This window comes from Callithrix jacchus, chromosome 18 (genome assembly GCF_049354715.1).
Source record: "Callithrix jacchus isolate 240 chromosome 18, calJac240_pri, whole genome shotgun sequence".
NCBI lineage: Eukaryota > Metazoa > Chordata > Mammalia > Primates > Cebidae > Callithrix > Callithrix jacchus.
Genome location: NC_133519.1, coordinates 13453475 through 13476625, shown reverse-complemented (window position 1 = coordinate 13476625; position 23151 = coordinate 13453475). Strand labels below are relative to the sequence as shown.

General features: G+C 42.9%; 1 protein-coding gene across 2 annotated transcripts; it reads right to left on the bottom strand.

Annotated features, from left to right (window-relative positions):
- Positions 1-16887: 16887 nt before the first annotated feature.
- IVL (involucrin) lies at positions 16888-19992 on the bottom strand. Of its 2 annotated transcripts, none has more exons than XM_035279868.3 (2): positions 19950-19992; positions 16888-18766 (listed from the first exon to the last, which is right to left on the bottom strand). In XM_035279868.3, exon 2 carries the CDS (start codon positions 18728-18730, stop codon positions 17219-17221), a length of 1512 nt encoding a protein of 503 aa, XP_035135759.2. In that variant the 5' UTR covers positions 18731-18766; positions 19950-19992; the 3' UTR covers positions 16888-17218. The 2 variants fall into 2 exon arrangements, with proteins under 2 accessions (XP_035135759.2, XP_035135758.2); XM_035279867.3 differs by having other exon boundaries at positions 16888-18749.
- Positions 19993-23151: the final 3159 nt, after the last annotated feature.

Sequence of the window (23151 nt, the reverse complement as noted above, 5' to 3'; positions counted from 1 at the left end):
AGAAGACCCCAAATTGCCAACACAATCCTTAGGAAAAAGAACAAAGCTGGAGGCATCATACTTCCTGACTTCAAAATACATGGCAAAGCTATCATAATTAAAAGTGTGTTACTGGCATACAAATAGACATATAAATCAATGAAACTGAATGGAAGCAGAGAAATAAACAAACATGTCTATAGTCAACTAATCTTCAACAAGGTTGTCAAGAATGTATGCTGGGGATGCCGGGCATGGTGGCTCACGCCTATAATCCCAGCACTTTGGGAGGCCAAGGCAGGCGGATCACCTGAGGTCAGGAGTTTGAGACCAGCCTGGCCCACATGGTGAAATCCCATCTGTACTAAAAATACTAAAATTAGCTGGGCACAACAGCAGGCTCCTGTAATCCCAGCTACTTGTGAGGCTGAGGCTGGAGAATCGCTTTTCCCAGAACCCGGGAAAAGGAGGTTGCAGTGAGTGGAGATTGCGCCATTGCACTCCAGCCTGGGAGACAGAGCGAGACTATGTCTTTAAAAAAAAAAAAAAAAAAAAAAAAAAGAAAGATATTGGGAAAATTGGATATCTAATGCAGGAGAATGAAACTGGGCCCTTATCTTTCACCACACACAAACATCAACTTAGAATAGAATAAATATTTATATGTAAGATCTGAAGGAGTAAAACTCCTGAAAGAACATGGGGGAAAGCTTCATGACATTGGTCTCTGCAACTAATTTTGGATATGACACCAAAGCACAGGCAACAAAAATAAAAATAGACAAACGGGACTACATCATATTGACCATGTTTTAGGCACAGAGAATACGAGGTACATGTTGTGAGACCCATGTCGTCTTTTTTCCCTCAGAGCTTACATCCTGGTGGGAAGAAACAGATGATAAGCATATACGCAATCAAGTAATGAAAAACTAACACAGTTTCAGACGAGTAATGAGGGCTATGAAGAGACTGTGATGTGGTCGTGTTTAACTGGGATGCTCAGGAAGGCCTCTGGGAGGTAAAGACACAGAAGTGGGGCCTGAATGATGCAAAGATGTTCATACGAAGGTCTGTGGACAGAGGCAGAGGAAGAGCAAGTGCAAAGACCCTGAGCCAGGCAGGTCTTGGTGTGTTCAGTGCACACCCTGTATGACTGCAGCAGGGTGGATGAAGAGCAGGGGTTTCTGAAAGCCAAGCAGAGACCACTCCCCGAGGGTATGGGGGCTGTGGTGGGATCTGAGCTTATAGTGACTTGATCTGAGTTTTGCTTGAGAAATGTCACTCTTCTCCTGGAAGTCAGGCTGAACCAAGGCAAGATTTGAGACTCCTGTCTTCTCCCCTACCTGGGATCCTTATCAGAACCCAGTGAGAGGGAGCAGGATGCATATGAATCTTATGAATTCTTATGCTAAACTTCGCCAAGAAAAAACCCATGTTTAGTAAGGTAGCGGTGATCTACTTACTGATGGCGAATGCAGATCTCTTTGCCATGTATTGAACATCACGGCTTTTCTGGAAAGGTGCATCAATTTAAAAAGTACGATTTTATCCATCTAAGCACATGCAACTCTGTCAGGCCACAGATGCCCAGGTGAGGCCCGGAGGAGAGGATCACTGCAGCCACGTGGCCTCTTGCTGGAGGACTTTCTCCTCATGCCTGTCTCCCCTGCAGAGCTTCTGCCTCTGACCAGCCCTACTGCATTGTAGCATGAGCTTCATCCTGTTCTCCCACTGCTGCCTCTCAGAGTTCTTGAACAATCTGGTGCTGCCCTGCTGTCCAGTAAGAGCATTCATGAGGCTGGCAGGATCTGTCTTTCCACATGGGCTGGAAGTCATACCTCTTATTTGATTTTCAGCTCCCTTATGCCTATTGCAAAAGAATTGGAAAGGTACAGTGGATCCAAAATAGTATCGAGGTCAGCCTGCATCTCCATTTTGTCTCCCCTGGCCAAACTAAACCATTCATTGCAATCACACCCACAATGTCCCTCTAACCCCCATCTAGGCCTTAGCTCAGATGGTTCTTTCTGGGGCCCTGCTCCATCTTCTTTAGGTATTCATCCCTCGGTACCCATTCTTCAAAGCCCAGTTCATATACTGTCTCCTCCAGAAAGGTGCTCTGAGAGTACCCTAAGCTCTGAGAGTTCCCACCTCAGTGCCCAACACATTGTATGGGTGTGAGCTCTGGATTCAGACAACTGGGTTTGAATCTCGGTGGCTAGCAGAGCGACCCCGATCAAGCAGCTTGTCTTCTAAGAACCTCGGTGTTCTTGTCTCTCAGATGAGGAGGATATCGCATCAAATCATGGCATTGCTGTATCAGAAAGATGAGACCATCCACGTAAAGCCTTTGACACTGACGTGTGGCAATGCTCAATAAATGGGGACAGTTATTTTAGTAAAGTCTTTTATGCATTTATTTCATATCCATGCTATTTCTGAATCCCTCAAGGCACAAATTGCCCTGTTCATCACCATTTCCTTGGAGGTGTCTCACGCAGACCCTGGATGCCCAAGCTTGGCATTTAGGAGCCTCTCTCAGGTGAAGCTTTTGTCTCAGTCCTGCATTTCTACATCACAGCCCTAGAGGGCAGCAAGAGATCTCAGATGCTTTGGAAGACTGGCAGGTATCCTGAGTGCTTTCCCTCTTGGCTTTTACCAGTGGTGAGCCACTCATTAGAGCTTCTTGCTCAAACTCTATCTTTCCTTTGAGCTAGGAACATCCCAAAAGCAACAAGCCAAAGCCTATCACTGCAGTCCTTTGAGGCAGCCTCCTCACTTCCCCACAGACACAGCTTGCTTTATTTGGTAAGCTAAGCAAAATCAGTTCGGATTTCCTAGTACATATTATGTGCCCTTTACCGGGTTTCATCTCAAGGGGTTAAATGGATTCAAGAATGCGAAATGCTTTGAACAATTCCTGGCACGTAAGAAAGAAATAAAGCCTGTTTTCATGGTCCAGTTAGACATGAGTAAAAGGCAAAGGGAAGACAAAAGGAGCTTCTGAAATCCCAAATATGCGGAGATTTTTCTTCCATTTGCTGAGGCCCTTTCATGTGCTGGATACTAACCTAAGTGCTTTGCAAGTGTCCTTTAATAACGAAACCAAAGCTGAAAGGTGTGTTTTTGTCTGCATTTTAATACTGAAGAAACAGATCAGAGATATTACGCAGCCTGCCCAGGGTCACACAGAATGCAAGCAGAGGAGCTGGTTCACACTCAAGTGTGTGACTCCAGTGGGCATCCTTTTAACCTCCACAGCAGTGCCTCGCCTGGCGAGGTTGTTTTATTTGCTCATAAATTATTTGTTATTTTTGTTGTTACCATTACCTAGCAGAGTGGTCCAAATGCTGATTTCTGAGGGACAAGAGACAAAGTTGTCCTTCCTATGGGAGATATTGTGGCATTACTGTAACTGTTATTCCTTGACAGGACAGTCTGGAGGAGATTTTAAAATGCTCAGAACTAAACAGTAGCATAAATATTGCATATCAGAACTCACTGGATATACGGGAAAAGCAATACAAGTAAGGAGATTGAGGCTTTAAAAGTTTGTGTAAAATATGTAAGGCTGAAAATTAATGATCTACTACAGGAAAGTGGGATTAAAAAATTAGACGCCAAAGAAAGTGTATAAAAGAAAATACTAAACATAAACCAAAAATTAATAAAATAAAAACCAAAAGATATGAATCGACTAAGCCAAATTGATTTTTTTGAAAAGGCGAAAAAAATAGTCAAGATTAATAAAGTTGACCAAGATAAAAAAGAGAAAAACAAAAAAGTTAATATGAGAAGTTAAAAAAGAGTTATAACTATAATTAAAACAGAAATTACAAAAAGAACCAAATTTACAAGAAATCTTATACTTAAATGAGAAATAAAAGCTATTAGGAAGATTGGTCAGTTGCTGTTGAAGTTTCTTACTATAGAGAGACTATTCAAAAGGATTATTGCCAGGAGGGAAGGGACCATTGCAATGGAAAGACACTCAGACTACAAGGTCCATAAGTATCTCCTGTCAAACTTTTTAGATGCCTGCAGTCTAACATTTTTTAGGCCCCACCTCCTGTTTTCTCAGCTCGCCATTTTACCTGGGCCGTAGCTATGGCAACCACATATGATGAGGAATATCCCACAGCATCCCAATTCAACTGCATTACGTATCTCTCACGACTGCCCCAGGGCTCTTAACAGCCATGCTGTGGAACACTCACAGAAGACTACTCAGTCATGCTGCTGGAAGCATGGGGAGGTTACCATCCTCCGGACAGCCACTGATTACCAGACATAGGAGTATACAGAGAGCAAGCATTCTTCTCAGTATCTCTGCAAACTGAGATACTGTACCCTCTAGATGGCCCTTGGAAACTTCAGGGTACAATATAGCCCCAGTTACCCACAGGAATACACAGCTCAACAGCACACCATTGGACCAACTTTCTCCCTTCTATTGTTTTATTCTTTCTGGTGGCCCTGACTTCTGCTACTTGGGGTCACATCTCAAAATCAACTACTTGTACCATTCACTTGTCTCAGACTGTGCTTCTTCAGGGAACCAAGCTAAGATATCACTTTGGAATGTTTTAAAAGTTCTGCACTGTTCGTTACGCCTTTAAGTTGAAGTCCTAACTTTTTTTATTATATGTACTGTTACAAAAGATGTGATTTTTATATTGTATATGTTAGTTTACTTCAAAAATTATTATATTATTTTAAAGACATTTCAGTGGTAATTTTAAGCATATAAGTGAACAGAATAGTAGAATAAATCCCATGTACATCAATTAGGTTTAATAATTGTCAAGTTATGGAGAATCTTGTTTGTTTTGTCTCTCTTATCACTTGCTTCCTATACTGTTACTTTTAGCAAATCACAGACTCATGTCATTTCATCTCTATGTTTCTATGTTTTTTCAGTAGTTACATTAAATATTATCATACTTCAAAATATCCATTCAGTATTGACGTTTCCAATTATCCTATAAATCAGTAACTTACTAATGACTTATTTGAAATGACATCAAAATAAGGTAGATACATTGTTGTTAATTAATACGTCTATATATCTCTTAAATTTATTTTGATCTCTAGGTTCCCTGTTTATTTTTGTCCCCTTGCAATTTTTTGTCGAGGAAACCATACTATTTGTCATATGGAGTTTTTCAGTCTGGATTTTGCTGACTTCTTTCTCATGGTGTTGTTCAACACCGCATAGGTTGGGTATGCTTCTGCCTTCATTTGTTCCTATCTGATGCTTCTTCAGATGAGTGTGCTTAGACAACTGAATTTGCTATGTCCTCATATGCACAAAAGCCTGAAGTACCAGACATGTCTCCCTGGAGTAGCCTTTAGCCAATGACTTACAGGTATGAGAGTATCCCAGCGTAGCTCTCTTGCCTCATACGAGTACAGCTTTTCTTTTACATTCCAGAGTTTTCTAGCAGAATCAGGATTAAGCTACCTGCGCGCATCTTTGCCCGAAATCACAACATGGTTTCCTCTTTTTCTCTGTTCTGCTACTCCTATGCCCTAACTAGTTTCTCCTGCAAGTACTGCTTTAATAAATTATGTGCAAATAAATACTCATCTCAGGATGTGCTTCTGGGGAACCCAAATAATGACAATTGGTAGCTGTGGTTCTAGGAAGATTCTAGCTGTGGGATTCTGGAGTTGGTTCCCCACAGCAGAAAACAAGAACCCCTTTGCTGGTGGAGCAGTGATAACCCTTGGCTTGTTGTAGTGTTGTAATTATGATCTCTTGTGGTGACTTAGGACAAGGTGCAGCAAAAGGCAGTGCACTGACTTGATAAATAACTTTGACATTTGAGAGATATTGAAGAAACAGACAAAGGACTTGGCTAATGTTTCTGGATGCTCTTGATGCTTTAAAGAGAAAGAAAGGACAAACTCAAGTCGTTCATTTATTGTCTTAAGACACGATGTGAAAGTCGGAAGGGCTCCATAGTAGTGCTTAAAGAGAATGTCATCTCTAGCAGAGGGAAGATGGTGTTAAACATCAGGCACAGGAACTAACAGTAACCTTTATAGGAAGCTGATTTTGCAGCATCTGCACATTTCTTATGCCAAAGGCAGAGTCCTGATATGGAAGAAATGGGACCTTGAGACTTGGGATGGGAGTTTATTCATGGACGTGCTTGATATGCCTGATTTTTCTCAGCCTGTAGAAGTGGACCTTCTTGGATGGATGATATCAATCCCTGCATCCCATTGGCTGAAGATTACAAACAGCCCTCAACTGAAACAGGTGCTTTGGAAGACAGTAGTTGTCTAGCTCAAGATCTGGCCCCACCTCCTTTCTTGAGCATTGGTTCAAGTCTTAGCAGAGCCAATTGGGTTAGTGCTTGTTAGTGCTTGTCCTGCTAAGGGAGAGAATTATTCACTGAAGGATCTGCGGGACAATATGTACCCGCACAGGTAGGGATTACCTAGGAGAGGATCTTGAGTGTGTTAAATCATAGGATATGGGGTATGAAAATGATTAGGGGAATAATTTCTAATATGGGGAATAATTACTGATATGGGGCAATACACATGACTCAGTTTCCTAGATAAAGTCCTTATATTCTTCCAGGATGCCTTTTGGAGGCCAGATAAAAAAGTTATGGCACATATTAAGTGAGATGGAGATTCCAGAACCATCTTGGCAGAATATTGAGATAAAGATTAAAAGTTTGAGAGGCAGGTGTTTAAGAACAAATCTATGACATAATCCTGAAACTGAAAAGAGGTCCCAGAGGACACTTATTTTATTAGAGTTATAAGAAATGTGCTGGTGATTGGGTGGGGGTCACTGTCATTACTGACAGGCTCAATTGTGGCTGTCCTGTATTGCCTTGGCTGAGGTAGGAAATGTTGATTGAACTAGATTCCACAGTGTCAATGAGGATGGAAGGGTAAAAAGGGAATAGCAGAGGATACACTGTGTTAGTTAACATCAGAGTTAACTAACTCTGTGTTACTTATGTGACACTCTGGTCACTCACATGACCACCATGACGGCCAACAGAATTGGAATGTCAGAATAATCACTAAAATGTCCTGCGTTACAGGAGTCTAGACCAACGGATGGTAGAATATGGCCTTCTTAGGGACAAGATGGGAGGTCATCAGGGACATTACACACACATATACCACATATGCCACACCTCAATTTATGATGGGGCTATGTCTCAATAAACCCATTGTAAGTTGAAAATACCACAACTTGAAAATACCAAACCTACAAACATTGTAACTTAGTCTAGCTGCCCTTAAATGTACTTGGAACACTTACATTAGCTGACAGTTGGGTAAAATCATCTAACACAAGCCTATTTTATAATCAAGTGTTAAATATCTCATGTAATTAATTGAATGCTATGTTTAAAGTGAAAAAAATGGTTGCATGAATACTTGAAGCACTTGTAGTATTTTATCAAATGCATATCACTTTCACATCATCAGAAAGTCAAACAATTGTCAGCTGAACTATCAAAAGTTGAGGACCATCTGTATGTGGGTGTGTATCTATATATGGCTGATGTCAGCTGCCTCAAAACTCAGCCACAATTTCTTATCCAACATCTAGTCCTGAGCCATTTCTCAAATCCAGAACTCATTGTTTGAAAGAGATTCAAGTCTTATTGAGGAAGGAGTATACAACACCACATTAAGTGTATACAGTAGTGACTCAACCTTTTATTTCCCAAGCAACCGTACTTTGCAGCAAGGGAAGTACCTAGGTTCTCCAATGGCTATTGGATATATAATTTGAACTGACGCTAACATCAGGGAATGCCAGGGATTATTTTGGCTTGTCCATCAGAATAAGAGTGTATTGGGATTAGCGATCAAAAGAATTCTGGCCCAGGTCCTTTTCACTATGGGTTTAAGAAGTCAGTGGTTACATCCAGTGGCCATTTTCTCAGTTTGTGGGTGCATACTTATAGGGCAAACATGTTCAGTACTTGGCAATACATATGACTCAGTTTCCTAGATAAAGTCCTTATATTCTTCCAGGATGCCTTTTGGAGCCCAGAAAAAAAGTTATGGCACATATTAAATGAGATGTGCCATAACTTCCAGTACCTGGAAGTTTTCTCATATTTGTTCCTTGGTTCATGGAGTAAGAGCTATCATAGTAGAAGGGTCACGTTGAAACTTGACCCCCTTCCCAAATAGCCAAGATAGTAACTAGAAGACAATATGTCATGGGCAGAATGGCAAAGATCAGTGCCACTCTTGTAGGAGTCCCCATTATACATTCCTATTTAATTAATCACGGGATTATATATAGCTCTTGAAAAAAACTATACTATAGCTCTTGAAAAACTATACTATAGCTCTTGAAAAAAACCCAGAGGGATCACAGTGAACTACTGTAATGGCTAATTTTGTGTGTCAGTTTAGAGAGTGATCGTGGATAAGATGAATATTTATTTTCTCCTCTGACAGTGTATTTTCAAACAGACTGTCTTTGGGCTGATGATTCCTTCTTCTGCTTGATCCATTCTGCTGTTGAGAGCTTCTAGCAAATCTTTCAGTTTGGCAAATGTATTTCTGAGTTCCAAGAGTTCTATTTGATTTTTTTTTTAATTATTTCAATCTTTTTGTTAAATTTCTTTGATAAGATTCCTGTTGACTTTTTTTCCTTTTCTGGTTGTTTCAGAGATATGTCTCCCTTCAGGCATTTATGATATTTCTCATGAGTTGAGACAGGGACCGGTCTCCTGCCAGAGAACGTGAGATTGTGGGGAAGCTAATTGTCCACCTTGATCTCACTTTTTCCATTGTAAAATCCATTTGTTGTAGGAAAATGTTTTACATTTGGTACCAGGCAGATTAAGCACGGCGGAAGCAGGTGTCATGGATATAGAAGTCTAATTTTCTTACTATGTGCTCAGAGACTTTTCACTTCTCTTTGGCCACAGGAACTGTCCTTTCTTCTTTCTTCTCAACAGACTCTCATTGTATTGCCCAGGCTGGAGTGGAGTGGCACAATCTTAGCTCACTGTAACCTTCGTCTCCTTGGTTCAAGCAATTCTCCTGCCTTAGCCTCCCAAGTAGCTGGGATTACAGGTGTCCACCATCATGCCTAGCTAATTTTTGTATTTTTAGTAGAGACAGGGTTTTGCCATGTTGGCCAGGCTGGTTTTGAACCCTTGACCCTCAGGTGATCTGCCCTCCTCGGCCTCCCAAAGTGCTGGGATTACAAGTGTGAACCACCATGCCTGGCTTCTTTTTTCTTTCTTTCTTTCTTCTTCTTATTATTATTTAGTATTTTTGTGAAGCCTGAAGCCAGCTTTCTTTTACACCATCATTTTGGTGAGATTAACATTTAAATAAATGAACTATAAGTAAGCAGGTCATCTTCCATAATATGTACTGGCCTCATCCAATCAGTTGAAGGCCTGAATACAACAAAAAGGCCAGCCTCTTTGAGCAAAAGGAAATTCTCCAGCAGACTGCCTTGGGACTTCACTTGCACCAACAGTTTTCCTGAGTCTCCACCTACTGGCTTTCCGAATGTAACTGCAGCATTGGTTCTCCTGGGTCTTGAGCCTACCAGCCCACAACACAGATTTAGACTTGCCAGCCTCCATAGTTGCATGAGTGTGAGCCAATTCCTTATAATAAATATATTTATATATGTAAGCATATACATATTCGTGTATGTATAATATGTATATAAATACACTCACACACATACATACATACATACATACATACACACACACACCCACAAACACAATGTATTGATTCTGTTTCTCTGGAGAATGATAACTAACACAATGGTAGACTTCCACAAACTTAACCAAGTGGTAGGGTCAACTGCAACTCCTTTATGATATATAAAATTTTAACAGAGCAGATCAAAATAACTTCCAGTGTGTAGTGTGCAGCTATAGCTCTGATGAGTGTGTTCTGTTCAACACCTAGCAGGCAGGAGAATAATAAGCAGATCACGAGGTCAAGAGATTGAGACCATTCTGGTCAACATGGTGAAACCTTGTCTCTACTAAAAATACAAAAATTAGCTGGGTATGGTGGTGCCCACCTGTAGTCCCAGCTACTAGGGAGGCGGAGGCAGGAGAACTGCTTGAACCAAGGAGGTGGAGGTTGCAGGGAGCCGAGATCAAGCCATTGCACTTCAGCCTGGGTAACAAGAGCGGAACTCCGTCTCAAAAAAAAAAAAAAAAAAAAAGCAGGATATTCATCTATGTTGAGGAACAATATACATTTATATCTTTCCTTAGAACTGTATTAACTCTCTTGTTCTCTGACACAATTAGCATCGCAAAACATTGATCATCTGAACATTCCATAAAATGTCACGCTAATCTGTTATATCAATGAAATCATGTATTATAATATCATAATAACTAGACATTATCAAGTAAGGAGGATGTCCTGGTGAGATACTTGTGTTCTCCTCAATGAAGATATTCTTTATTATTATTTTAATATCTAAATAATCTGTAAAGATCTTAACTCTTTTATTCACAATTTGGTTGTTTGTGTGTTCTCTCTTTTTTTCCCTGATCACACTAACAGGAAGTTTATCAGTTATGTTTGTGCAAAGTCTGTTTGAGGAGTTCTTAGGGATGGCCAAAGAGAACAGAATAGACAAAACCTAGGACACTAGAGCAATTTGAAGCCTTTGGTACCTACAGATACAATAAACATTAAACAGCGCAGATCCCAGCCATATATTTTTTTTCTTTTGAGGCGGAGTTTCGCTCGTTACCCAGGCTGGAGTGCAATGGCGCGAACTCAGCTCACCACAACCTCCGCCTCCTGGGTTCAGGCAATTCTCCTGCCTCAGCCTCCTGAGTAGCTGGGATTACAGGCACACGCCACCATGCCCAGCTAATTTTTTTGTCTTTTTAGTAGAGACGGGGTTTCACCATGTTGACCAGGATGGTCTCGATCTTTTGACCTCGTGATCCACCCGCCTCGGCCTCCCAAAGTGCTGGGATTACAGGCTTGAGCCAGCGCGCCCGGCCGATCCCAGCCATATTAACAGAAAAACATCACATTAAAGGCCAATACACCTATAACTCTCTTAACTAACACATCAGGTCTGGCTTAAAAAAAGTTATAAGCCATGTAAGAAGGCAGAAAACAAAAACAAAAAGCAAAAAAAAAAAAAAAACAAAAACCACAGACTGAATAAATGAAGCAAGCATTAGGGCCAGATTTAGATATTTTGGAACATTCAGAAAATTTAAAATAAATATTATTAGTATTATAAGGGTTGTAATGGAAAAATTGCAGTACATGCAAGAAAACCTGGGTAATGCAAGTAGAGAAATGGAAACTCTAGGAAAGAGTCAACACTAGGAAAAAAAAACTGACTGAAATGAAGATGCCTGGGTGGGTTCCTCAGTAGACTGGAGACAGCTGGACAAGAATCAGTGATCTTGGAGACATGTCCATGGAAACTTCACAAACTGAAATGCAAAAGGAAAAAAGAATTAACAGCAACAACAGAATTATCCAAGTATTTGGGACAATTTTGAAAGATGTAACATACATGTTACCGCGATACCAGAGGAAACAAAATAGCAGATGGAGCAGACAAAATATTTGAGGTACTGATTGGAGCTTTCCAAAATAGTGATACATTAAACAGCAGATCCAGGATGCTCAGAGAACGCCAAGAAATCTACACCTGGGCTTATTCTATCCAAACTGAAAACAACAAAAGGGAAAATCTTTACAAATTCTGCAGAATAAAAAAAGCTCACGTATAGTGGAGCAAGGACAAGCATTAGTTACACCGGACTTCCTGTCAGAAACCAGAGAGTGAACAAAATCTGTGAAATGTGGAAAGGAAAAACTCTATACTTACATATCCAGTGATGTTAACCTTTATCACTGAAGGTAAAATAAACATTTTTGGAGACAAATGAAATTCTGGGAATTAATTGCCAAAAGCCTTGCTCTGCAAGAAATGTTAAAAGAGAAAAAACATTTTTTAAAATGTTGAAAGAAGGAAAATGATGTCAGTCAGAAATATGGACCCATATAAAATAAGAGGGGGATTTTAAAAAGACAAAATAACATGCTTATTTTTCTTATTCTTCATTGATCTAGTAGCTATTCAAAGTGAGAGTATATTAACATGTTGGATAATTATTAGGCTGAGGCAGGAGAATTGCCTGAACCCAGGAGGCGGAGGTTGCGGTGAGCCAAGATCGCGCCATTGCACTCCAGCCTGGGTAACGAGCGAAACTCCGTCTCAAAAAAAAGAAAAAAAGAAAATGGATACATGGTATGAATGACAGCAGGAAGAATTGAGAATACGGTCATGACTTATCCGCACTACTGTTATGCAGTATAATTTTACTTCAAAGAGTACTTAGATTTGTTGTAAATGTATATTTTAAACTCCAGAGAAATCACTAATTTTTAAAAGTAAACATCTATATAATATATAAATATATATAACAAATTAATATATTTATATGTGATATACTATATTATATATATTAATAATATAATATATTATTTATAATAATATAATATATATCATCATATATTAATTATGTTTATCAATATATTATATATAATAAATAATAGAATATATTATAGACATATTATATTTATATTATAATATAAATATATTATATTATAAAATAATATATTTATAAACATATGTAATATATAATATATTTATAATATAATATACATATTTATAATTATAAATAAATTATATCTAGTAATATACACTATTATATATAGGAATATATATTATATATTATAAATATATTTTTTAATGTATTTTATAAGATAAATATATAAAAGTAAACATATGCCAACCGAGAAGATAAAATGAAAATAATAAAATATCAATTAAAAGTAGAGAAAGCAGAAAAATAGGGAAAGAACAAAAGTACAATGACTATAAAACAGCTTTAAACATGGTAGATAATAATCCATTTATATCACAAATCACTTCAAATGTGAATGGTCTAAATACACCAATAAAGTGACAGTGATTATAAGTATAGATTAAAACCAACATCCAACTATACGTTGCCTAGAAGAAGCCCAATTTAAACGTAAAAGCGCTCTGGAAACAACCTTTCCAACACATGGGAACCAGTTACCTGAGGACCTGTGGAGCGTACCTCTCAGTGCAATGCTGCTGAACGGCCATCTGACTTGGCATCTCCTTTGGCAGAGTTACAGTACAGAATTTTCAGGCCTGGGGATGGTAGTTCCACCCCCTACTTTGTTTCTGGCTGTCCTCAGGGATATGTCTCCCTTCAGGCATTTATGATGTTTCCAGTGGGGCTGAAGCAGGGACAGGTCTCCTGCCAGGGAACCCAAGATGGTGGGGAAGCTGATCGTTCACCTGGATCTTACTTTTTCCATTGTAAAAACCATGAGTTGGGAGAATTTTTTTTTTTACACTTGGTACCAGGCAGATCGAATGGGGGCAAAAGGGGGTGTCCTGTGTTGAAACAATTGGATACCTATATACAAAATAATGACTTGAGACCTATCAATTCATTGTCATAGTCCTCCTAAATGAAGGATATAGAATTAAAAGTTCTAAGGGATAACATGGGAGAAATCTAAACGGCCTTGGAATTGCTGATGAGTTTTTAGATACAATACCAAAGTGTGATTCCTGAAAAAAAAATTGGTAAGTTGGACTTCATTAAAATTATAAACTAGTGCTTTGCAAAAGACATTGTTAACAGAATGAAAAGACAACCCTCAGACTAGGAGAAAATATTTGCCAAACACATATATGATAATCCCAATATAGAAAATAATTTTAGAAACTCAACAGAACGAAAATAAACAACCCAATTAAAAAATGGGCAAAAGATCTGGACAACTCATAAAAGAAGATGTGAAGATGGCAAATAAACCTATGAGTATATGCTTAGCACCATGCCTAAGGAAACTGCAAACTGAAACAACGAGATATCACCACACACCTATTAATATGGCTAAAATTATAAAAGCTAACACCAAATGCTGGTGACAATGAAAGACAACAGGAGGAACTCATTCCTGGTGGGAAAGTAAAACAGTACAGTCACTTCGGAATACTGAAAATGAATAATTAAGAAAATGGATGACAATTGGGGGCCAGGTTTCTTGTAGCTGGGGTGAGGATTTTCAGATAAGAAATGAGAGGACACTAGAGTGATCCATGTGGAAATAAATTATAGTTGGAGACATTAGTATGAACTCTGTTTAGCTTAATATAGATATAGATCGTTACCAGAAAAACATACATACATGCCCACACATCCAGGTTAGTGTACACATATATACTTCCTTTGCCAGTTAAGAGGGCCTAAGGGAAATGATACCCCAGTAGTAATGGCCATACCCAGTTCCCAGTTCTTAGTTTCTAATACCATTCTCCAATAAAATGAAACAGGAGTCCTTGAAGAAATTGTGAATTCTAGGACTGGGGCAGGAAATATACCAGATGAGCCTGGAGTATCTTGTAGTGTCAGAAAGTAAGGAATATGCAAAAACAAAACAAACTGAACATAAATGCATACGTAAAAATAAAATTGTAAAAACCCCACATTGATGGAAATCTATTTTAAAGAACACAGGAGCCAATGAAAGAGCTTACAATGGCCAAAGCTGGAACAATTTGAACAAATAAAGTACTATTGGGTTGTAGCCCAAAGTAAAAAATAATGAGTCATGAGTCCATGCTGATACAAATAAATGGGGTTGGGACAAATCTGTACTGAAAATTCCAAATAATTTGTGAACTTATGTAGATTCTCCATCCTCGATGGGAAGCTTGACACTCCACTTTTTAGTGGTGAGCTTTGCATAGTGACTTCTTCCAGAGTATAGAAGGGGGCATGGGGGAGGGTGAGGAGAGTAACTTTACAGCGGTGAAACTGACACACATTGTCTCAGCTAAGTGATGGAGTTTAATAGCAACTGTGATGAGTTATGTCTGATATACATATACTTTGTATGACGTGGTGAGAATGAATGACACTTATTCACTGAAGACGACAGTGAAGATGTCCGATGACCACAGTCTTCCTCTGCGGTCTTCCTCCTAAAAACCCATACCCCATCCAATCATGAGAAAAACATCAGACAAATGCAATACAAATTGAGGGATATCCTACAAAATATTTGAAAAGCACCCCTTACAACTGTCCAGATCACCAAAAACAACAGCAAAAAATGTCTGAGGAACGGACTCTGTCAAGGGAGAAGCCTAAGGGGACAAGATAAGCACTCACAATGTGATATGCTGGATGGGATGTTGAAACAGAAAAAGGTTATTAGGCAAAACTAAGGACATCCGAAGAAACCAAGAACTTCAGCTAATAATACCATACTGAGTTGCAACAATTTGTAGCAAATGTATCCTGCTCACGTAAAATATCAATAATAGGGGAAACTGTGTGTGGATGATATGAGAACTCTAGTATTTTCTTAACTTTTCTACAAATCTAAAACTGTCCTGAAAAAGTATGTTTTTTAAACATCGACAAGAAAATTTGCACACACACTGGGTGCTTCTGATTACTGTGCCTTCTGTCCCCAATCTCCCTTCCCAGTCCTACCCAAGCCTGCTGTTAGGAGGACTTGAGCCTGCCTTCTCGTGGTCTAAGCCATGAGAACCACCGACAAGTGCTGGCCGAAGGAGGGTTGTGGTTAGAACAGAATTTGAAGTAGAACACCCTGTCCTCTGGGTGATGAGTGGATTGCAGGGTGTGTGGAGATAGAGAGCAAGAGAGACCAGCTGGAAGGCTGTTGCCACAATTCAAGTAAGAAATGACTTCAGGCAGAGCTCAGAAGGTGTTGGTGGAGATAGCGAGGACTTGATCCTTGATGGGGGTGGGTAGGGAAGAGGAGGAAGAATAAGGAATAATTGTGAATGCACAGTGGGCAGTGGCGGTTTTCTTACCTCAAAGAGAGAACACCTAAGGAGGAAACACAGTGAGTGTTGCTGGGGTTGGGTGGGGAGGAAGGAATGCCAAGTGCTGTGCTGTGCTGTGCTGTGCAGATCTGGGCACCTCAGTAGGGAAGTCTCTGATATATCCTAGTGCCTGCAGTAAAATAGCTTTGAATAGCTTGAGACAGCCTGCCTAAAATGTGGTGGTTAAATCATTAAAAGTGAGCAATTTGAAAAATTAAAAGCAGAACTTTTCCCAGGAAAGGAGAACCCCTGGTCCTGATATGACTGATGGCAATAAGGCTACGGAGATGTTGGAGCCCGGTAGCAGGAGGGTGACATCTGCGGTGGCTGCATCTGTATTTCTCCAGCGCAGTCAGTAGTTTTGGCTTCCATGACAGCACTGGCCTGATGTTTACTTCCTTTAATAATGCTCTCACTTTCCCTCAGAGACAATCTGGAACACCTCCTCTCCCCACCTCGCCCACGTCTATTTCTATTGCCTTTCTAAAGTCTTCCTCAGCCAAGCAGGCAGACCATAAGACTTTTGGAAATCATGAGAGAAAACCCAGGCAGAAGAGCCAGGAGATGTTTCCAGGGAAGAGAACAGAACCTAGATGGAGCTCCCAGGCTTTCCTGGCATCTTCTCCGTTCCCCTCCGGAGAGGAGCTGAGTCGGGAGCAGAAGGTGGGCTCTGCCAGGGGTTGGGTGGGGAGCTGGATTGGGATACAGCCAGAACTACATATCTCCTTTCCACGACTGGAAAGTGATGTTTTCAAGAGCGTAAGTGAAGTTGTTTTTGTTTTTGTTTGATTTGGGTTTTATTTCTTTTTCAGGAACTGTTGGATCTATTGAGTGGTTTGGGGACCAACATTTTAAAAAAAGATTCAGATGTCTGCCCTCCTTTGAGAAAGGGCCATAGGAGTTTCTTGCAGCCATTGACCCATACACAGGTTTTTATGTGGTGAGAGAAGAAAAAGCTAAAGAGAATAGAGGATCCCAAGACTCCCAGGATTTATTATGTATCATTGTACACACTCACGGATTCAGCGTCAATCTTGGGGAAGTAGGGACTCCTATTGTAACAGTGGTCCCTCGAGCAGAGGCTCTGCTCACCTGAGGTTGGGATTGGGCTCATTGAGGGTGGCACTGGACAATAATTCCCTCTCTCCCTCACCCTCACCCCGTTAAAGAGACATGTGGAGAGGCAGAGTCAAGTTCACAGATGAGACGGGACACCTAGGGGACCCGAAATAATTGGGATCAGTGGCTCTCTCTTCTCTTGTATGAGATGATCTGAGGGCCTCTGGACACAGCAGGTGGTTACTTATGTCGCCACTGCACCTGCTGCTTCTGCTGCTGCTGCTCTACAGGAAGAAACACTTCTCCCTTTGGGGGCAGGGCTTGTTGGATGTCTTGGACCTGGTCTGGAGCTGGGGCAAACACGTGCTGCTCCAGCTGTCTCTCCTGCTGTTCCAGGTCCTTCAGTTGCCCCTCCTGCTGCTCCTGAGATTTTAGCTGCTCCTCCTGCTGCTCTGGGTGCTCTAGTTGCTTCTCCTGCTGCTCTGGGTGCTCTAGTTGCTTCTCCTGCTGCTCCAGGTGCTTTGGCTGCCCCACCTGCTCTGGGAGCTCCAGCTGTGCCTCCTGCTTCCCCAGGTGCTTCAGCTGCCCCTCTTGCTGCTCTGGGTGTTCCAACTGCTTCTCCTCCTGCTCCAGGTGCTTTGACTGCCCCACCTGCGTCTCCGGGAGCTCCAGCTGTCCCTCACGCTGCTCCAGGTGCTTTAGCTGCCCCTCCTGCTGCTCCAGGTGCCCTAGCTGCCCCTCCTGCTGCACCAGATGCTTCAGCTGTTTCTCCTGTTGCTCTAGATACTTCAACTGCTCCTCCTGCTCCCCCAGGTGCTTCACCTGCCCCTCCTGCCCCTCCAGCTGCTTCAGCTGCCCCTCCTGATGCTCTAGGTGCTCTAGTTGCTTCTCCAGCTGTTCCAGGTGCTTTGGCTGACCCACCTGCTCTGGGAGGTCCAGCTTCCCCTCCTGGTGCTCCAGATGCTTCAGCTGCCCTTTCTGCTCTTCCGGATGCTTCAGCTGTCCCTCTTCCTGCTCCAGGTACTTTGGCTGCCCCTCCTGATGCTCTGGGAGCTCCAGCTGCCCCTCTTGCTGCTCCGGGTACTTCAGCTGCCCCTCCTGCTTCTCTGGGAGCTCCAGCTGCCCCTCTTGCTGCTCCAGGTGTTTCAGCTGCCCCTCCTGATGGTCTGGAAGCTCCAACGGCTTCTCCTGCTGCTCCAGGTGCTTCAGCTGCCCCTTCTGCTGCTCCGGGAGCTCCAGCTGCCCCTCTTGCTGCTCCAGGTGCTTCAGCTGCCCCTCCTGCTGCTCTGGGAACTCCAACAATTGCTCTTTCTTTGTTCCCAGTTGCTCATCTCTCTTGGCTAGCTCTTGATCCAGTTGCTGGTCCAAGAGCTTCTTCTCTTCTTCCAGCTGTCCCTGTAGCTGCTGCTTCTCCCTTTGTACTTTCTCCTGCTTAAGCTGTTGCTCAGGGTTTTCTGCTTTCTGATGTTCCTCATCCTGCTCCCAGCGCTGCTGCTGCAGTTCCTGCTCCTGTGGCTGCTGCTGCTCACATTCTTGCTCAGGCACTCCCTTTACAATAGTCATGTGCTTTTCCTCAGGCTTTGACAGGACCTCCACTGGGAGCTCGACAGGCACCTTCTGGCATGGGGGAGGCAGTGGAGCTGGCTGTTTCCGTTGCTCCTGCTGGGTATTGACTGGAGGAGGAACAGTGTCGAGGAGCTCCTGACTGAGGGCAGGGGGGAGGGTCACTGGCAGTGTGTGTTGTTGGGACATCTTAGAAGCTGCTGTCAACCTGAAAGACAGAGGGGTCTGATGCACAGACAAGGCAAAGGAAGTAGATGAAACCTTGGAAATCTGCAGAAGTACCTGGTTTGGTTTCTTAGCATCCCCTCTTCCTTTGAGCAGGGTACTTACTATCCTACCACCTCTGGACTATCATTTCCCGAAGCATCAGAGAGTGAAGGGTGGAAATGGGGAGGGGCAGGGAAATGTCATCCTAGGAGCCTCCTTGTTCCCAGGGGAGAGCCAACAAGGAGATCTGTCTGCAGGGCTATTCTGCAAGGGTGCCGGCTGCCATCTCACTGTCTGCTCTTGTCTAGTCCTTGTGCCCACCCTCATCGCTCCACTGACCAAGTAGCAGAGATACATTCTGGGATTATGTCACAGTGAGAAGTAAGGCATTAGGGAACAAATGTTCTCTTAGAGGACACCAAGTCCAGAAAGCCAATAGGCTGTGTCAGAGAGGATCCGAGAGGTCATGAGGCGAGCTCCAGACTGGAGCCACACGACCTATTCTGGGCCTGCATCTCCCACTGAGTGCTGTGTGTTTCTGGGCGAGTCACTTAGTCTCCTGGGCTTTGGATTTCTCCTCTGCAAAGCCAGCAGGTTGGCCTGTTCAAGCCCAGGGCTTCTTTCTCTCCTGACCTTCTGAGGTTTAGCTGAAGTCCTGGTGTCTGGGGTGGGGCTGAGGGGAGCTGGAACGTTGCTGAGAGTTGGCGCTGGTTCTTCCAAGTCTTATACTTCTAAGTTGGGTCTTCCTGCCCCTGCTCTGCCTAGGTTTCTCCAAATAGAAAGTTTTCCCTATTCTGCAGTCCCCTCTGTGCAGCATAGCACCCCCAAAAAAGGTAGAAGGTTTCCCCTGAACCCTTTGCCTCCATAAAGAAGGCAAAATGATGGTCAGTCTAAACCCAAGAGGTTTAGGAAAGAAATTGACTGCTATTCCCCTTCTCCCTTCCTTCCTTCTCTCTCACACACAAATCCAAAAATACGGTCACAAGAAGAGACAGGACATAGGATGGTTACTCTCTGTTCTGCATTTCTGTGCCAAAGCACTTTTGTCTCAGTACAGTGACCTGAGTCCCCCTAGAAGGAAAGTCCAGTTGAAACCACCCCCAGAGCAATGCCCACCCCCACCCAGGCTGCCCACCCCAACCCCATCGTATGCTGTTGGAGGTCCCAAGTCCCAGCCCTGGTTCTACCATCCAACACTTACCAGACTCACAGTAAGGCTGAGGCAGAGGCTCCTGTGGAGTGCTGAGCTGAGCAGGAGTCAAGGCACTCTTTATATCATTCTCCAGCCTGGCCTCCCTCCAGGTTGAAGGTGATGGACAGGTTTCACCACTCTAGTTGGTCAACTTCCTCTAGCCCCTTCCTGACTCACCGCAGGCATCTGAAGCAGCAACCCTTCAGGGCCCCGTTCCCAGGGACACATAGCTCCTGCGTGGCCAGATGGTTCTGGGAGCCCCACTATTCCTGTGATGCTTTTCTGACCTGGGCGCGGGGAAGGTGAGGGAGGCATCCTACTGTTTTGTGACCTCAGCCAAACTTCTGCTCTGAATCTCAATTTTTCTACTTTCAAAATGAGTTTGTTCTCATTATTAGGCCGAGAGATTAACTTTCAAGGTCATGAAACGGAAAGTTACGTGTCTTTCGGGGATGTCCAGGCTGGGTTATGCGCTTTGAAGATAGAAAGGGTCACTTCCATGCAGGGGTGGTATTTCTGGGGCACTCTCTTTGTCCACGAACCCATCTCTCTCAGAACATATTTTGAATTTCATTCTGTATGGAAATAAACTATGTCTTTGGTGTAGGGAGTCTGACTTTAGGCCAAGTAGAGTCAAGTAGAAGAGACTTCTAGGAGACTTCTGCTGGTGCCACTTGCTGCCCAGCCTTCATGCCCGAGGCTGCAGTTAGAGAAGTTCTCGAGAATGCCATGATCATAAGAACTCCTAAGCATGGCCCACTCTAGGCAAGGAAACAGGATTGAATATGCACGATATAAAAATAAGTATTGCTTTTTATAATGGCAAATCAAGCAGCTTTCTTAAGTACTTTTTAAAATTCAGGAAGATATAAAGATCAGAATCAAATTGTCCATTGACTGTTCCAAACCATGCTCTAGAAATAGCTTAAGAAATCTTTCACGAGGTCAAGAGATCGAGACCATCCTGGTCAACATGGTGAAACCCCGTCTCTACTAAAATTACAAAAAATTAGCTGGGCATGGTGGCGCGTGCCTGTAATCCCAGCTACTCAGGAGGCTGAGGCAGGAGAATTGCCTGAACCCAGGAGGCGGAGGTTGCGGTGAGCCGAGATCGCTCCATTGCATTCCAGCCTGGGTAACGAGAGCGAAACTCTGTCTCAAAAAAAAGAAAGAAAGGAAGGAAGGAAGGGAGGGAGGGAGGGAGGGAGGGAGGGAGGGAGGGAGGGAGAGAGAGAGAGAAAGAAAGAGAAAGAAAGAAAGAAAGAGAAAGAAAGAAAGAAAGAAGAAAGAAAGAAAGAAAGAAGGAAATCTTTCAGAGTGTGTATTTCAGCACATCTCTCCCCAGTGCCAACAGTGAGCCAGCACACTTGAAATAACATCCAAACTCACAGCCGTGGTTTAAAAGTCCCTGGGTACCTGGCTTCTGCCTTTCTCTGGGGCCTCAATTCATGTCAGTCTCTTCCTGAGAGGTATATTCCTACCTCGAGGAGGGCCTTCAGTTCCTGAGATGAGCCCAGAGCTCCACACCTGGGGGCTTGGCACCTGCTCTCCTTCTGCCCACAGGCCCCTCCCTGGGTCTCTGGCTCTTTATGCCATTCAGCTTCAGTGTCGATGCTGGGATCTGTCAGAGATCCTTCTCTGTGTATCGTATCTGAGGGACTGGTACTTCATTTCACCTGTAACTGTCTAGAGTTATTTTGTTTGCATTTGTTCACTTGCTTATTGTCTATCTCTCCCACTGGAAAATAAGCTAAGAGCAGGGCATACCTGGTATCTTTTCTGCTGTCCCCCTAGACCCTATCAAAACCACTGCATAGAATGTGTGCTCTACAAGTATTCATTGAAGAGAAGTGAATTTTGCCACCTGAAAATGACTATTAAACATTTTAGTGTTGATCAGTGTTTATATGTGTGTGTCTGTGTGTGTGTGTGTGTGTGTGTGTGTAAAAACAAAACATTTATTTCTTCCCTTTCTTTTTAATGGTTGGTTAATAGCTTATTTTATGCACATCATTCATTTAAACACTCTTTTTTATAATCTAATCAAAAAGAAGGAATTATAAAGACCATACTCAGAGGGGCTGATGTTGAGAAGTGTGCTGATTCCCCACAGTTCTCCTGGCAGGCGCTTTCTCTAAGCCCCAAGTAAATCCATTTAAAGCACTGATTTTGTCATGTTCCTAGATCATGTCTGAAAAAAAGATGGAGGACTCACAAGGGACCCTTGATTCCTATAATGGTATCCTCTCCTCATGATCTCTCTGTTCCCTGAGCCCACTCAGGGACCTTACATTCTTTTTCCCATAGAACAGAGACTGTGCCCTTTTCTGGGGCAGAGAAAGCACAACCCACTCTGCCTTGAATAACTAATCAAGCATCCTCACATGGGCACTGATGCCCTTGTGCTCTGCTGCTGACCTCATCTGGGGGGAATCTGCCTCTTCCCAGCCCGTGACAGTCAGTCTAGGGCAGCAGACTCAGATCAAGGAAGTCACACCGGTCTTATGGGTTAGCAGGGCCTCAGTATCTGCCAGATCTGCCTCCCGCCCGCTGACTCACGACATAATGAGAGCCTTAAGGAGAAGATGGTATGTGTGAGCCTTTGACCGCTGGGCAAAGCTAGGGTGTGGGAAAGAGGGCAGTGGATAAAGCTGAGGGAGTGTGTGTGTGTGTGTGTGTGTGTGTGCAAGGGAGGGGTTGGGGAAACCTCAACACTCTAGGGCTTAGAAGCCCATATTCTGCCCTCAGGTTGCCCCATTTGGGAGACTGTATATGGGGGAGATTCTCTCACTGCCTGTGTGAATGACCTCATAATCTCCATTTCCACATGACAGTTCTGGGTAACTGTCCAGACCCCACCCACCATAATGAGGATGAGCTCATATCCCATGACACACGGGGAAGCTTCGGCCCCAACACTGCCCCAGCTCAAGGATGCCCTGGTTATTTCGTATTTGGAGGCAGTAACCGGCTGGGTTGTCTCTCCTGAGTGAGGCGACCTGTTTGAACTGCTGCTTAGTTGTAGGGGGCAGAAGAAATTGGTCATGGTGGTGGTTCACTGTCTTGTGGGGAGGGATGCTGAGGACAGTTCTTAGCGGGTTGCCATAGGGGTCATGGAAGATGGTCCTGGAAGGTGACTTGGGCCAGGAAATCATGTATTCCCGTCTTGGGTAGCCATGCTTCATCTGCTTCCTGGCATGGCACTGCCGCA